Raw genomic sequence first — 17,602 nt, forward strand, 5'->3', positions numbered from 1 at the left:
AGGCACTTTACTCGCGAACCACTTCACCCAGGACCTTCAAACTTCACATGCTGATAGTACTTATTCAGTACACCACCCCTACTGACTTTGGGGTCACCAGGTCAAAGGTCAAGGTCACAGGGGCCAATGTTAACTTTTTGCATGAAGGCACTTTACTTGCGAACCACTGCACCCAGGACCTTCAAACTTCACATGCTGATAGTACTTATTCAGTACACCACCCCTACTGACTTTGAAGTCACCAGGTCAAAGGTCAAGGTCACAGGGGCCAACGTTAACTTTTTGCATGAAGGCACTTTACCCGCAAACCACTTCACCCAGGACCTTCAAACTTCACATGCTGATAGTACTTAATGAGTACACCACCCCTACTGACTTTGGGGTCACCAGGTCAAAGGTCAAGGTCACAGGGGCCAACGTTAACTTTTTGCACGAAGGCACTTTACTCGCGAACCACTTCACCCAGGACCTTCAAACTTCACATGCTGATATTGAGTACACCACCCCTACTGACTTTGGGGTCACCAGGTCAAAGGTCAAGGACACCAGGTCAAAGGTCAAGGTGCTGCGGGGGGCATTTGTCACCATTAGTGACAGCTGTTGTTTCTTACCGGTATTTGACTTTTAGTAAAACCATCGATGTCCGTAAATACTTATACTTCTGACATAATTACCCATAGAAAAAGTTTTGTCTGGCCTAACAAACAAATACACCTATGTTTCAATCGCCAAACCATGAACGGGTATAAAAAACTTACACAATACGTGACAATCACCGCATTGTGTTATCAATTTAACAGTTTTATAGGCTTTCTTATATAGCGGTATAATTACATGTATGTTGGTGTTTTACAAGTTGTAATAAATGGAAACGCCAAAACAAAATTGTAGGAGCTATACGAGGGAATTTAAACTGAACGTTGTGTCTCATTACAAAATGTTAGTTAGAAATGTTAAAAATAAAGTAATAGACACAGCCCGGCATTTTAACATAGAAGAAACTAATGTTAGACGTTGGCTGAAAGTCAGGCGGACATTAAAAACTCACCAATAGGTTCTAAAAGTACCGGTTTGGGACGGAGAGCTTTATTTCCAGAAATGGAATCTCAGTTTCATCAAGAATTTCTTGAAATTAGAGAAGAAGGACTGAAAACAAAAGCTTGGTGGTTCCAATCCCATGGAAAGGAACTTTAATACAAAAAGGTGAATGGCTTATTTTTGAGTACGGCTTATTTATGAGCCCTTTTTGCCTGTAGTGAAATGGTGGCTTATTTTCGAGACCGGCTTATTATCGAAACCGGCTAATTTTCGGGATTTCAGGGTACATCAGTTGAAAGGGGTGCATTTTTCATCACATATTTTTCATTTTGGATTGGTTTAGGATGAAAATGGGGGTTTTCATCTGTCTGGTCATATTTTCGTCTTATCTCTGGTCCGATACTAGTGCCTGTGATTCTTGACATCTTAAAGTAGTTAAATAAATGGACTAGAACCAAGTAAATGACGTCTCTCACTTTCTTGGCACAGTGTATTCACTTATCCGAATTTATGTTTGTCCTAAATTCTCAATAGTTTCTGACATGAACTTACTGATTTTTGCTAAATCATGGTTGATTTTTTGCATGTTGTGCAAGTATTTAAATTAAAAAGCATAAACTGGGTGTAAACACTAAACTGCCTTGTAATAAAAATGTCTCTCCTCTCATTGCTCGATAAATATTGAGGTCAGCAAAAATGAAAGTACACTTTACCAGGTGGCGGTAAAATGACGTGATTTTAAGACTGTTCACCTATTGTTTTAGACACTACGGTTTGAACACTACGGATCAGCGACTTTGGTGCTATTGGATCAGTCTAAAATCTCCTGATGCACATGTTTATGTAAATATTTGCTTCTGGGTATGATTAAACGGTTAATTGTTTGCCGATTGTGACAATAGATGGTGACATAATTAATGCCTCAGGCATGTATCTCTCAATCAACAATGGGATTATAGTCAACTATCAAAATTATGTTTGAAAACTAGAGTACTGATTTCCAGGCTACTCGATATGGAGTTTGAAGGTAGCCGGCCAGGCACGCTCTAACAAAATTTAGTAGCCCAACAGAATTTTCTGGTAGTCCCTGGGCTCCGGACATGGGATTTCTGAAACGCTGCATTCTCTTGAATTAGACTGATTGTGGCCCTCTAAGTAGCTGCCTTGACTGGTAGAGTACATTCACAAAAAATTTGTCTCAGAAATCTCGAGTGTTCTAGACCTGTGCCTTTTGAGCAGTGGCATGTATGTCTGCAAGTTGCAACCAGTCTTAGCTGACATTGTTATGCGTTCATGTGTTCTCATCTGTTTCCAGGGTGTAGCCTTGGAGTACTAGTTGGTTGGTGAACGCTTTGACTTCTTTCTTCTTTGGTTAGTTAAGTGCATTGGTTTATAAAAATATGATAATTATACTTTCTATCACTGTCATTTCTGTGCAAATCCTATTAGACTAAGTAACACTATGTAACAATTTACTGACTATGGTGTCTCTAGCAGTTTATTTCTTCTCCAGTTCTAACTATATTCAATATTGAATGTATACTTCTATAAAATTTAGGTCAGGCTTTATTATGGGCTAGAAAGGGTTGATTTATCCAGAGTTTTGTGACCAAATTCTCCGCTTTATTAGAGGTCCACTTTTTACAAATGCTTATCAGTCATATCTTGAATATGTATTTCTGTGTGATCTCTGTTGAGTTTGGTTACTAGTGCTTAGTTTAATAATAGTTATGTGCTCGTGTTTTAAGTAATTTATTCTAGGCTATTGCTCCTACTTTACAAGACGTACCTAAACAGAGTCTGGTATTAACTATCATGGTTGCATTCTATGCTACCAAAGCATCTTCTTATAGATTTTATTAACTGTCACAACAGCAGTCATTTAGTACTGTGTGACAGTCATTAAAAGTCTCTTAGTACTTGGATTCACTGTTGTTAAAAGTAACTGGTCGTACATGTAGGCTTTGGGGTCATTGAGTCTATTCAATATGTGTAGAACTCCACTTAAGCAGGGATGTGAGTGGTGTGTGTTGCAATTTAATTTACCTTTCATGAACCACATCTGTTATTTTGCTTGGTTGCATTTTGTGCTTTTAAAAGGATTTTCTTATCGATTTCTAGCTCCACTATTCGAAGAATATGGGGGGAGCTATTCTACTCGCCCCAGCGTCGGAATGACCTATTTGGTGAAAGTTTTTCGAACTGTTTTGTGCCCCCCCCCCCCCCCCATATGTGGGGCATATAATTGCTCTTGTCCGTCGTCGTCGAATTCGTGAACGCCAGCTCAAAGTATGTATAAATAATGAAACCTGCATGAGTCTTTATATGATAGAACTTGCGCACTCTATTTCGCTGCCCCCCTAATTTAGAGTTATGGCCCGAATAGTCAAAATGCTCATTTTCACCTTGTGACACACCTAGCTCAAGAAGTATTTGATATAAATTGATGAAACCTTGCATGAATCTTTATCATGATATGAATTGCGCACCTCCTATTTTTCATCTGGATCCGCCCTCTATTTCCAGAGTTATGGCCCCTGAAATAGTAAAAAAAATGCACATTTTCACCAAATTTTGTGCCTCACTCAAAAAGTATTTAATGTAAATTCATGAAACCTTGCTTGAGTCTTTATCATAATGTGACTTTGCACACTCGGCATTCTTCTTGAGAATTTTAGCGTTTATTACGGAGTTATGGCCCTTGAAATAGCCAAAATAGTGGATTTTTTGTTTGTGATGCTCATAGCTCAAAAAGTATATGGTATAAAATAATGAATCCATTTAATCAATTTTTTTTTTCGGCAAACGCCGTCTAAATTCGTTTTCGTTTCCTATGCCACGTGACTTCAGTTTGCAAATCAAACTACTTGATAATGCATTGTAGATAATTTATCAAAATGGAAGATTTATGTAACACTCTGCCTAATTGGACGAGAGTGTCAATTTCTTTCACTCTGTTGATTGTGCTACGCTGAGTGAAATTTAGACAAAGCGTTTATCCTAAACGACGCTGTTCACAGTTTTAAAGCTAACTTTGGCTCAGTATATTTAGCAAGAATATTGATATATCTCAAAATGATAAGTAAGTTTAATAAATATGATAAAAACCTGTTTAAATACCAACATATGTCAAATTAAAGAAAGAGCTGAATACGGTCTGCGTATCACATGAATAAGGGTGTGATAAGAGTCTTTTATGTAGAGAAGTGCTTTTTAAAAGATTTTCCTTGTTACAATTGTCGTCTGTATATGAAAAGGTTTCTTGCTTTTGTGACTTATTCAGATTGCATATTAAAATGAGTGCTTGTTTGCTTTGATATATTTGTTATAAATTATTTAACTGATTTATTATATATGAATATTTTTCTTTAGTATGGTATGCAAATATTGAACTCAGTTGAAATCTGTTTTATTATATATATGCTATATAATGACTGAATCTCATTACACTGAAATGAAGGTACGCTGCATACAGTTTATCTATGTGATATGACTACGGTCAAACTTTCCTTATGAAACAAAAATATTGAAATAATTACAATTGTATGTTTTGCTTGACCTTCACTTTTTTATAGGTGTGACGTCATTGTCCTAAGATTCGTGAATAGCGAATATGCATTTGTTAAAGCGGGATCAGTTGGCCTATTTTAGAAATTAATAAAAATAATAAATAAAAAAAATCCTTTAATTGATTTTTTTCTCATGTATTCTAATCAAACTTGATTTGTAGCCAACTTTGTTCAGCTGGGACATTTGACCCCTTTTAGGGGCTGCTAGAGCTATAACTAGAAATGCCTTTATATAGCGTCTCATGAACAGCTTGGTGGATCTTTGTCATACTTGGTCTGGAGCATCATTATAAGGTCCTCTTCCAAATTTATTTATATAGGAACTTGGGCCCTATTAGGGACCACTGTAGCTAAAAGTAGATATGCCTTTCTTCGCATTAACCACTAAAATGTAATGGATTTTTATCAAACTCGATGTGTAACAATATCGTTAGGTCTCCTGCTATTTTGTTACAAATGGGGATAGGGACCAATTTAGCTAAAATATAAACACGTTTAATGACCTCGCTTCATGAATCTTCATGAAACTACTGCTGTAATTATTCGTCTAAGGATAAACGAAACAAAATTGCAACCCTACGAAACCTTTGCGAAAAATTAAAATAGAACCATTTAAATTGTTGAAGTGCGGTGTTTAGTTTTGCAATTTGAAAAAAGTTAGATGAAAGATGAATGTTAGATGAAAAATTCATAAACTTCTTTCCTTATTACAATTCGCCGACCATCATTTTTAAAGATATTTCTTGTTGAGGCTATACCCCATTAAGACTGCAAACATTTGAATGATTTCCCCTTATTTGTGACAAATGTACCAGTGGGGGGCACACCCTGTGTCCTACAGACACATTCTAGTTTTTGTTACTATTGCTTACACTTACGTAACTTCCCTATAAACATTGTCCAGCACAACACAGTAATGCAGTGGGGGCCATAATACCCAGGTCAAGGTACCAAGGTTTATACTAGTTATTTAAGTTAAAGTTTTTCGGCTACCTTATTTTCGTCATATCTTTGTTACTATTGATAACTACTTAACTCAGATAAACTGTTCCGCATACAAAGAAAGTATTGCGGACTGGTCCATATACCCAAGCAAGTCCAAGGTGTTGCTTAGGTTATTTTTTAAGGTTAAAGTTTCTCGCAAATCTTGTTTTCTGTCATACTTCTTACTATTGCTTATATCCTACTGTAACTTCACATAAACATTGTCCAGCATACAAACAATGTGCAGGGACTGGGCCCATTATACCCAAGGTCAAGGTCACCAAGGTGTTATACTAGGCTATTTTTAAGGTTAAAGTTTTTCGGCAACCTTTGTTTTTCTGTCATATCTTTGTTACTATTGCTTATATCTTACTGTAACTTAACATAAACATTGTCCAGCATACAAACAAAAAATGTATAGGGGCTGGCCCATTATACCCAAGGTCAAGGTCACCAAGGAGTTATACTTGGAATTATTTTCATGTTAATTGTTCGAAAGCTTCGTTTATAGACATATCTTTTGTACTTTAAAAGATAATGACTTGAAATTAAAACTATTTCTTTGTAATCATGATCTGCATGTGTGGTTACAATCCCCATAACTCTAATTGTATTTTTGACAGAATTATGCCCCATTCATACTTAAAGTTTTTTGGCAATCTTTGCTTTCTGGATATAACTCTAGTACAAAATAAGATAATGACTTGAAACTTAAAATGTATCTTTATCATCATCATATGTATGTGTGGTAACAATCCCCATACATCTGATTTGTATTTTTGACCAAATTATGCCCCTTTAATACATAAATTTTTTGACAAACTTCGTTTTCTGGACATGACATTGGTACTGTATAAGATAATGAATTGAAACTCAAAATATATCTTTACCATCACTATTATTACCCCTTCCATACTTGACCTTTTTTTACCCTGCTGAGTAGTAGGGTCTTTTAATATCTTGGTGTATCTTCCTTTTATAGTAGAGGTCTCTTTATATTCATTTTACTGTCAAATCGCCAAATAGTGGAGCGCGCTGTCTTACGGACAGCTCTTGTTATTATTGGTATTGTTTTATTGTGGTGTTCTCCAGAATCAGCTAGGTCTCTTTGATCTTGACCTTGAACTTAGTTAAAAGCACAGGTATCCTTGTAAGTGATGAAGTGCCATCATGACCTCCATTTTAGCAGGGCAGGTCCAGTTTTAAACTTTATTAAAATCTAATTCTTATTTTTTTTTTGTGTTTTGTACAGGTAAATTTTCAAGATGCCGTTTATACAGCGGATAGTTGATCCAATCCACGTGAGTCGCGTGGAAGTGGACAAATCTGTAACTAATGAACTGGAATGTGTAACAAATCATTCACTTGCAAACATTATACGACAGTTAAGTTCCCTGAGTCAGCATGCTGAGGATATGTTTGCTGATCTATATAGGGAAACTACTACATTCTTCAACAGGGCCAGTGAACTTAACAACAGAGTCGAGCATTTACGAATTAAAGTCACACAGCTTAACCCAACAGAAGAAGAAGGTAAGTAACAATAATTTCCTTTTCTAAGTAAAAGAATTGTTTTGGACATGTAGTTAAGGTTGGAGAGTAACATTTAAGATTGTCAACTTGTAAACTAAATTTCATCAATGCAAGATACAGGATCACTCTCCCAAATAATTAGATCAAAGACATTTAAAATTAAAAACCCTATCATATTTTGTGACCTTTCACTGTTTCAGAACTTGTTGTTGGTAAGCACTGTGAAAATCTACAGTAACAAGCATGAACTGTTGAAGAAAGAGATTTTTTAAATGTTTGTTAGAACTATTAGTAAGTTGTAATGTAAGAAAATTAATATTTGTCCAACGGCTTTATGCTATGGTAAATTTCCAAGAAAATGAAGCAAAACTTTAATAATTTGTTATTGCAAAAATATTCTTTTGTTTGTAGTGTCATTGCAAGACATTCACTTACGAAAGCCTTACCAGAGTTCCAAGCAGCATGATCAGCAGGTTGTGTCGCGTATCACGATACCAAAGGCTATACAAGATGTCTATAACAGATGCGAGAAACCCCCTGCCTTAGATAAACTCAATGTCTACAGGTAATTTCCTATATTTAAAAAGTAATACAAGAGGAACACTCTTACTATTTAAGGTATTACTATTTCATTAGAATCAGTACATGTTGTTTGTCTGTCTGATGTTAGTAATTTGGTTTCACTCTGTCTGAATGAGTAGTGAATGCTTTTATCTATGATTCTAAAGCTTGAAATGCACATTGCTTATGGACATTGCATGGCCCCTAGTCAAGATCACAATGACTGTTAGTACAAATACATTGTCTAGTCAATATCTTGAGACCCCTTGACTAGCCATCCTCATACTTGGCTTGCATATTGCCCATGTGCAGTGGATGACATCTGTTGATTTTGAAATTTGTTGGTCTAAGTTCAAGGTCACAGTGACTGTTTTTGACTCAATATCTTGAGAATGCCTTGACCTTATCGGTTGGTTGACCAGAAACAAGACTCTCTTTTTTTGGCCTAAGCTGGTTTTATCAGAAACTTCCACTCCAAATACTTCCAAATATCAAACATGTTTTATTTATCATGAGATAACCCCACAGGATTAGGTACTTAACTCTAGCGTACATTTTGTCAAAATTGTGGTCTTCGATCATAAAAGTTGTGGAAGTTTTGCATGTAACCAGGTTTCTCAGAAAATTAATACATAACTGAATGTTTTTCAAACTCATTATCATGAGGCTACCTCACAGAGCAAGTGTCATAACTCTTTGACTCTTATTTTGTCTGTGTAACACCCATTGTTAACATGGAAATTTTGTGCAAGTATCATGAACCATTGATTTATCAGAAATTACTTCAACTTAAGCTCGGAAGTGTTTTGACAACATCTTTTTTTATCATCATAAGCTGACGTTGTCTCTTTTACAGCCTAGAAAATTTTAGTAAAGTTTTGCTTGTAAGCTAGTATTATATGGACATGTTGGAAGGGTTTAAAAATAGTTATGTGCACTTTCATTTGGCAACTCATTTAATTTTAAGGAGAGAAAAGTCACACTAATACTCTGCGAAAACTGGATCCATGTGGTTTTAGCGATTTAACTATAATGATGTGGCTTTAATCATTTGATATTATAATGATTGATATCCTTTTCCAGTCTTTTTATAAATTTTCCGGTACAATATAATTATTATACAAGTATACCGGTAATAATACTTCCATTGTATGATAGATAAGTATAAAGTTTATGATGACGCATATATTATTGTCACATGCTTGTCTTTATCACCTACTTAAGAAGAAGTAATTTCCTTCATGTAAAAAGTGTTAAAAGACAAATATGACTGTGTGCCTTTTCACATGTACAATTTATGTGATAAGCTTGTTTTTTGCATTTAGCTCAAATTTGATCAAGTTTATGAAGAAGTCTTTGCATAATTTATTGTTGAATATCCATTCATCTGTTAGGATAAATACAGGCCAGTTGATACAGTGAAAAGGTTCTTTTCAAATGCAAGTCTTGAGTGTAATGTTTTGTTTAGTACATCCTGTGATATACTTAGGTACACTGCTGAGTGACAACTTCCTTGTTTATAGTCTATAACACTGGGATTTTGCCTACACAATATTTGGCTGATAGATAATTTTGTATATTTGTTTAGTGATAGGCTGGCTTAGTGCAACTGAAATCTTCCTGATGTTATAAGATACTTGTTAAAATTTTGGTTTTGAGTGTTCACTCTTACTTCCTTTATGAAAATGATAATTTACTTTTGTATTATATTAAGATTTTTTTAGTTCCCCTTTATGTGATTGAATTAAAGGTTTGTTTACTTAATGATAAACACGGTGAATACCAGATGGAAATGTTATTGAATGTATTAAGACCAAGTGTGAAGTAAAAGGGCATTCATAGTATTGACAGCCGATTTATAGAAAGTTTATACTCTCTGTAAATATAGATAAAATTATAGAGACAGAGTGATTCAGTCATTTGTCAGCAGGTTGTAGCTATAAAAATATTAGAAGAAAAACCCTGAAATGTCACAGAGTAAACATTTAATGTATATTCTAATTTGAAAAATGTCATTTACGAAAATTATAACATTTCAATCTTTGAACATACTATTTGATGCAGAAAAAAAGAGTAGAGTGTTGTCGGGTATATTGGGACACCTAACAAACTTTTTTAACCTTGATTTTACATATGCTTGTTTCGGGACAGGGCATGAAAATTCTGAATTTCCTATCATTTTCGGTCGAATAAAATTTGGCCCCGGTAAAGGCATATGCATATTAAGTGCAATTTATGTGGATGAAAATAAAACCCGTTGGAGGCAGTTTTGGGACATGTCGGGTATTTTGGGACACCTTCATTTTTTTTTTCAAACAGCTTAAATTGAACATAAATTATCATGTTTTATTAGATGAATGAAGTTAATTGAATTCTGTCTATTAATTCGGTATTAAATGCTTATTATCAATTAAGTGTAATACACAATTTTAGCCTGTATCAAACCACAATAGAACAAACAAGTGTGTATCAATAAATTTCGACAAACAGCATGACCGTCTGTTCGATACAGTTCTCATTCTAGTACAGGTAGAAACACATCTTTTAGCCAGAATGCAAACAGTTCCGAGTCCATCCACCCTGTGTTTGTACCCAAGAATAGCATCTGGGAAATCTTCCAGAGGGTTATACAGCACATGTACTATGAGAGGCCTAGACATAAACCAACAGCATCCATACTCATATATGCTGGAACAGTTACCTGAGTGTTAGCAGATGATGTAAAATTATATATTACATATGTTAGGTACACCCCTTGGAGCAAGTACTTTGCCACTTTTAGGACACAAGAGAAAACCAGATTCATTTGCGTTAAACCATCTACTGGGATCTTTCCATATCAGAGAATCTTTCCCCTCTACTGACATGAAATATATCAGAAAACCAATGCTCAACTCTTTTGGATGTCACATCTCTTTAGCTAATTGTTGAGGCATTCTAGAAACTAATTCTGAGTGTCTTTTAAAATGACACGATACCAGTCTTTTTTAACAGTCGAAAATCTACAACAGGAGAAGCCACACCATCAAGTGTAATGATACTTTGAATGGTGTCTAGGATCTCTGCCCTAGCTTATAAACCAAATCCCATTTTCGTCATGGTAATTGTCCAGTCTGCAAGCATGTCCTCCTCTTCCTTCGTTAATATAGTTTCAGAGCCACTGCGAGCCCCAGTTTCAGGCTTAATTATTGTTAATTGAGTTGTTTTGAGCATACCAAAAGTTTTAGCTGCTTTGTGAAGTGAAATGCTTTTACTTCTTAACATAGTTAATTAATATATATCTAGTGACTTAAAGTTTTGACTGTGAATTTGCAATTATGAATACTACTTGCACTAGAACTGGCGACTCATTCTAAAAACACTTAGGAAGATGAAAATGTAATTTTATCAATTTTATGACATTTGGTTCCAATATACCAGACAGCGATAAAATGTTGCCGGGTATTTTGGAACCATTTACAACATATCATTAAGCAGCGCTAACAACAAGCAGACGCTTTGATTTTGATACGAACATGTTTTTCACTCTAGAAAAAACTATTAAACTGTTAAAATGCGCTTTTTTTTACTTGTAATAATGTCAGGTGTTTTATCCTTTTTTTACGGGTATAAGTAACTAAAAGATTTTGTGCTTCAAATTTCAAAATAAGTTAAAATAACAGCAATGACATGAATGTGCAGACGATGTGTAGACGCCTGCAAAAACAAGTGGACTTGATTATCAATTCAGACTAGGAACAATTAAGGAACAGTGTTCCTAACCAAAAATACGAGATGCGGACCAAAACTGCCTACGGTTCCAGAATACCCGACAACGCTCTATTACTACATTTGATCTACTATTTCATATATAGAGGACATTTTAGAATCAAAAGGATATAGCACTTAGCAGAATGTTGTTATACTTAATTCACACATTCCGAATTGATTATTGGGTGCCCAGAATAATAGACATCTGCACACCCCTAAATTATTCTGTGTTTTAATGGTTAGTGTGAAAGTAATGTAGTTTTAATGTTTTTGGAGAAAGAGGTTATACGCTTGTGAAATATCACGAGTGCAAATTTAACTGTTGAAGCTAGATCATATTTACAAAATATCTGCTTTGATATTATCAAGACTTAAGTCTTTAATCGCGTTAATATTATTCATTTATGATTTTCGGTAAATTTAGTGAATAATGATTTATTTATGTTAATTTGGATATATGCTCCTTTATAACTTATTGATGTAATATTTAATATTTTCAGTCTCAAGGCCATTTCATGGATCTATCTTTATGCACATAATTTTATCTCTTGTAATTATACAACTAATTACAAAGTATATAGGGGCTGTATTTGAGTCATGTACCTCCATCTATTCCTCCGTCTATCGGTCCGAAAGAAAATCTCCGCAACTATCCAATGAATGCAAAGCATATAACTCAAGCCTTTAGGTCCACAGTCAAGATTACACTTAGAGGCCAAATAGCTTTACTTCGTGTCCATATCATGTCTTCAAAGTAGCTTTAAGGTATTTTATTAAACTAGCATTAATAGTTTACCTCATCAAGATGATATACAGAGCATATGAGCCAGGCCTCTTGGTCAAGGTCATGCATAGAGGTCAAAGGTTAAATAGCTTTATTTTGTGTCCACTTCATATCGGGATTTTCATGACACTAGCATCAATTGTTCAGAAGAGCACATGACCCAGATTGCTAGGGTCAAGGTCACACTTGGAGGCTAAAAGACAAATAGCTGCATTGCATGTCCATGCCAAGTCTTCTAAACTACCTCTAAACACTTTCTTAAAACCAGCATCAGTTAATCTCCTTCAGTGAAACTTTATTTAAATAGCTAATGGTTTTACAAGATCCAATTATTTAGAAACCTGTGTATGTGTCAGACAGACTTCTCTAGTTATCCCCCGCCGTAGGCAGAGGAATATAGTTTTGGCGTTGTTCGTCTGTCTTTCCATCCATCCGTCCGAAGCCATATCTAGGAAGTGGTTGGGAATATTTAAATAAAACTTCATGTACATGTTCACCACTATAGGGAAATGCGGCCAGTCAAGTTTCAGTCAGATTGCCTAAGTAACACCAGAGTTATGGCCCTTAGAAGTTTCTAGTGTTAACTATATAGGGTACTATAAATATGGCAATTTCTGCTTCATAACTTGTGACATATTTTACCTACAACTATTAAACTTAAATTGAATTTAGATAACGATAATGTGATAGTGCACACATAATTTTGTCAGGATCTCTTTAGTATCTTCAGAGTTATTGCCTTTTAATTGTTTAAAAATCCACATATTTGTACATAACAAACTAACCAATTGGTAGAATTTCATTAAACTTATTTCATTTTTTTTCCATGAACATTAGTATTTATTATCAACATGTCACGTGAAGTAGTGTACCCACACCTGGTCAGCCCAACCACCCTGGTCACACCCCCCCCCCCTCCCAACCCACCTCCCCCCGAAAAAAAAAATTAAATCCCTTTTTTAAATGTTTTTCAAACCTTCAATGAATATTTATCAAGTTTTGTACCCTCACCCGGTACACACATACACACATACACTCACACCCACACACCCACCAAAAAAAAGTAGTTTTTATTTCATTCCTTTTTCTATGAATATTTATCAACATGTAAAGTTGTAACCACTACCACCCCACTGCCACCCACGTTTCAGATTTCTTACTTGATTGTGCTGTCTTTAGGACATCTGTTATTTTAAGTTCAAATGTACATGACAGTGGCACCAAACTACTCGAGTACAATATTTCGTTCTAGTTGCACTTCAAGCTTACATTTTAAGTAACTCCATATAATTCTAAAAGCTAAGCTTATCACAGTAACATATTCCATTCAAAATAATTTCATTAGTCAGGATCAGCATAACATACCAGTACATTTATTATGTACACTTAAAACATCTGTTTTCTGTTAAATTGATTCTGACTAATGGAATTATTTGCTTCTTCTAAAGTAACATCCTTAACATCCTTAACTTTTTGCCGGATATGTTTCTTTGCCATTCCTCACCACAAACCAGTTTGGTGGGGGATACCAATTTATCAAATTTGCTTTGTATTTATATCTTGACATACCATGAAGTCATAAAATGTATTATGAAAATATTTTCTTGCTGGCTTTGCACACGTAAAATTTCATGTCTTCCCTAGTGAAAATACTGACAATCATTTGAGGTTTATTGAAATACAATGCAGTGAATTTAACAGTTTCTGATGTAAAATGGATTGCCAAATATGATTTCCCTTGCACAATTGAATGTGAATTAAGAATAATATTTTATTCATTTAAAAATAAATGAATTCTTCTTCTGCTTTTAGGCATTTATTTGAATAGTGGTCACACTCATTGTTGGAGAACTGTATTTGTTTTTAGCTCACCTGAGCTGAAAGTGCTCGGAGTGAGCTATTGTGATTGCTCACCGTCCGTCTGTCTGTCATCCGTCCATTGTCTGTCCTTCCACACTTCCCTTTAAAGAACATCTCCTCCCAAACCACCAGGCCAATTCTGTTGAAACTTCACAGGGATGTTCTTGGATGGTCTTCTTTGAAAATTGTTCAAAGAATTGAATTCCATACAGAACTCTTGTTGCCATGGCAACCGTAAGGATAAACTTAAAAATCTTCTTGTCCAAAACCACAAGTCATAGGGCTTTTATATTTAGTATGTAGCATCATCTAGTGGTCCCCTACCAAGATTATTCAAATTAGCCCCCTAGGATCAAAAATGGCCTTGCCCTAGGGGTCACATGGTTTACATAGACTTATATAGGGAAAACTTTGAAAACCTTCTTGTCCAAAACCACAGGTCCTAGGGCTTTGAATTTGATATTTGGTATGTAGCATCATCTAGTGGTTCTCTACCAAGATTATTCAGATTACCCCTCTACAGTCAAATATGTCCCCACCCTGGGGGTCACTTCGTTTATATCTATAGACTTATATAGAGAAAAACTTTGAAAACCTCAGGGCCTAGGGCTTTGATATTTGGTGTGTAACATCATCTAGTGGTCCTCTACTAAGATTTTTCAAATTATGCCCCTGGGGGGAAAAGAGGCCCCACCCTGGGGGTCCCAAGTTTTACATAGACTTATAAAGGAAAAATCTTTAAAAATCTTCTTGTCTTAAACCACAAGACCTAGGCCTTTGATATTTGGTATGTAGCATTGCCTGGTGGTCCTCTACCAAGATTGTTCAAATTATTTCCCTGGGATGAAAAGAGACCCCCACCCTGGGGGTCCCAAATTTTACATAGACTTAAAAAGGAAAAAACTTTAAAAATCTTCTTGTCTGAAACTGCAAGGCCTGGGCTTTTGATATTTGGTATATTGCATTGTCTAGTGGTATCTACCAAGATTATTCAAATTATGCTCCTGAGATGAAAAGAGGACCTACCCAGGGGGTCCCAAGTTTTACATAGACTTATATAGGAAAAAAACTTTAAAAATCTTCTTGCCTGAAACCACAAGACCTAGGCCTTTGATATTTGGTCCTCTACCAAGATTGTTCAAATTATTACCCTGGGGTGAAAAGAGGCCCCAACCCGGGGGTCCTAAGTTTTACATAGACTTATAAAGGAAAAAACTTTAAAAATCTTCTTGTCTGAAAGTTCAAGGCCTAGGCCTTTGATACTTGGTATGTAGCATTGCCTAGTGGTTCTCTAATAAGAATGTTCAAATTATGCCTCTCAGGTGAAAAGAAGCCCTGCCCCGGAGGTCACTTGTTATATGAGTTATAGGAAAAAATACTTCAAAAATTTTCTGATCATATTTCCTAGACTGTTTAATTATAATTACCTGATGATCCCAAGTAATTAGGGGTCACTTGACTTTGACCTTGACCTGTTGACTTACTTTTTTGTTTTTTAAGATACAGCCTTGAAGTTTGGATGACATATACATTTTTGCACACCGATCTTAAAACTTACTTTCAGTGATCATGAATATGACCTACTTTATTAACATTTTAGCATCAGTTTGACATTTGAAACATGTAGCTCATATTACTCAGGTGAGCGGTCCAGGGTCATCATGACCATCTTGTTAGTGTGATATATCTAGATGCACATGAATTTATGTGATTCATTTTGGGCTCCCTGCAGGGTTTCAGAAGTATGTTAAGAATGTGATCTTAAAATGCATGAAAAAATAAGATTTGTGTTGGGTTTGTTTTTCCAGAAAAAAGTCATGGAATTGTCTTTATTATAGATCTATCATTGAAAATATGTATGGTACTTCTGTAATAAAATGTTTTTAATTATGTCTCCCCCAGGAGACATATTGTTTTTGCCCTGTCCGTCCGTCCTTACGTCACACTTCATTTCCGAGCAATAACTGGAGAACCATTTGACCTAGAACCTTCAAACTTCATAGGGTTGTAGGGCTGCTGGAGTAGACAACCCCTATTGATTTTGGGGTCACTCCGTCAAAGGTCAAGGTCACAGGGGCCTGAACATTGAAAACCATTTCCGATCAATAACTAGAGAACCACTTGACCCAGAATGTTGAAACTTCATAGGATGATTGGTCATGAAGAGTAGATGACCCATATTGATTTTGGGGTCACTCTGTCAAAGGTCAAGGTCACAGGGACCTGAACATTGAAAACCATTTTCGATCAATAACTAGAGAACCACTTGACCCAGAATGTTGAAACTTCACACACTCACATACACTTTTCATTGCTGCAATATCTTAAATCTGTTCTACTTGTATCAGTATTTCATATCGTCACCTCAGCGCAAGAAATGGATAACTGCATTGACTTAAAGAAGCACTTATTCACTTTTTGTGCTAAGGTGACGATATGTAGTTAGACACACTAAAAGGTATCAGAACTTCTCTGTGTCAGAACTACTTTTTGTCCTTAGTTTTGCTTCTGTCTTCCTCTGATACTTAAATATAACCCTTCGGGCATATATTGCTCCACTTGAGTATTTAGTCTGCAGAAATCTGTTTTTGTTGAAACTTTAACATTCATTTAGATATGGCTTTTAATTATCTTTTTCATTTTACAGAGAGGATGGAAAAGACTGCATGAAATTCTATACAGATCCTTCCTACTTCTTTGAATTATGGTACTCTGAAATAAAGAAAGATATGGAAAACAGGAAGAAGGATTTGAAGGCAAAACGACAGAAAAAAGTATGTACACTTGTTGTATAAGAGGCTGGTGTAAAGTAATAGTTGGTTTAAAAACACAAGATGGAATAGAATAGGAATGGCCATATTCAAAAATTGAACCCCCACCCACTATGATCCCCTAAACCAAAACAAAACAGCAGTATTTATGTGGCAGCTATATACACATTACACAGCTTGTTGGTGACTAGACACACTGTCCAGGAAATAGATATCAGGCTAGAGCGTACATTCCATATCTGGTAACCAACAAGCCGGTAAACGATTTTATCTTGCAGATTACGCGTTACTTCCATATTTCAAAACTTGAACATTACCTTCTGCAGTTTGAAACAAAATCCATTATCGCATATCTTGCCAACAACTCTAGATCTACTTCAATATTTGATGAATAAATCGTAACTAGACAGCCAAATGTTAAGTGGTTACAAAATGAAACAGGCTAAATACTAGAGAACTGTTGAGGTAATGGTATGATTGAGACAATTTGTGAAGTAACAAAGCTACATACAGTGCTGACTGGAGTCCTTCAATCATAATTTGTTTGGTTTATTATGCTCCCAGAAGAGGGAAGCATATAGTCGGACTACATCTGTCCCCATACATACAGTAGAATAGTTTAATGGCTAGGAGATCAATAGGTTACAGTAGTTCTATTCATTCTGTTTCTTTTATGTGGCTTTAATTCTTCTACATGGCTAAAAAGAACAATAGAGAGAACAAAGTAGTAGCCACTTAGGCTAGCTACTATA

General features: G+C 35.5%; 1 protein-coding gene across 2 annotated transcripts in view; it reads left to right on the forward strand.

The window, feature by feature from the left end:
- LOC123551883 (actin-binding protein WASF2-like) overlaps nucleotides 1-17,602 on the forward strand; it is a 31,405-nt gene that overhangs the window by 2,315 nt on the left and 11,488 nt on the right. For both annotated transcript variants that reach the window (XM_045341145.2, XM_053541430.1), the window contains exons 2-4: nucleotides 6,844-7,124; nucleotides 7,536-7,689; nucleotides 16,727-16,853. In XM_045341145.2, coding sequence (XP_045197080.1) covers nucleotides 6,857-7,124; nucleotides 7,536-7,689; nucleotides 16,727-16,853 — 549 coding nt within the window. In that variant the 5' untranslated portion in view covers nucleotides 6,844-6,856. The remainder of the gene's footprint in view (nucleotides 1-6,843; nucleotides 7,125-7,535; nucleotides 7,690-16,726; nucleotides 16,854-17,602) is intronic.

The sequence above is a fragment of the Mercenaria mercenaria genome, chromosome 4 (assembly GCF_021730395.1).
Source record: "Mercenaria mercenaria strain notata chromosome 4, MADL_Memer_1, whole genome shotgun sequence".
Classification (NCBI taxonomy): domain Eukaryota; kingdom Metazoa; phylum Mollusca; class Bivalvia; order Venerida; family Veneridae; genus Mercenaria; species Mercenaria mercenaria.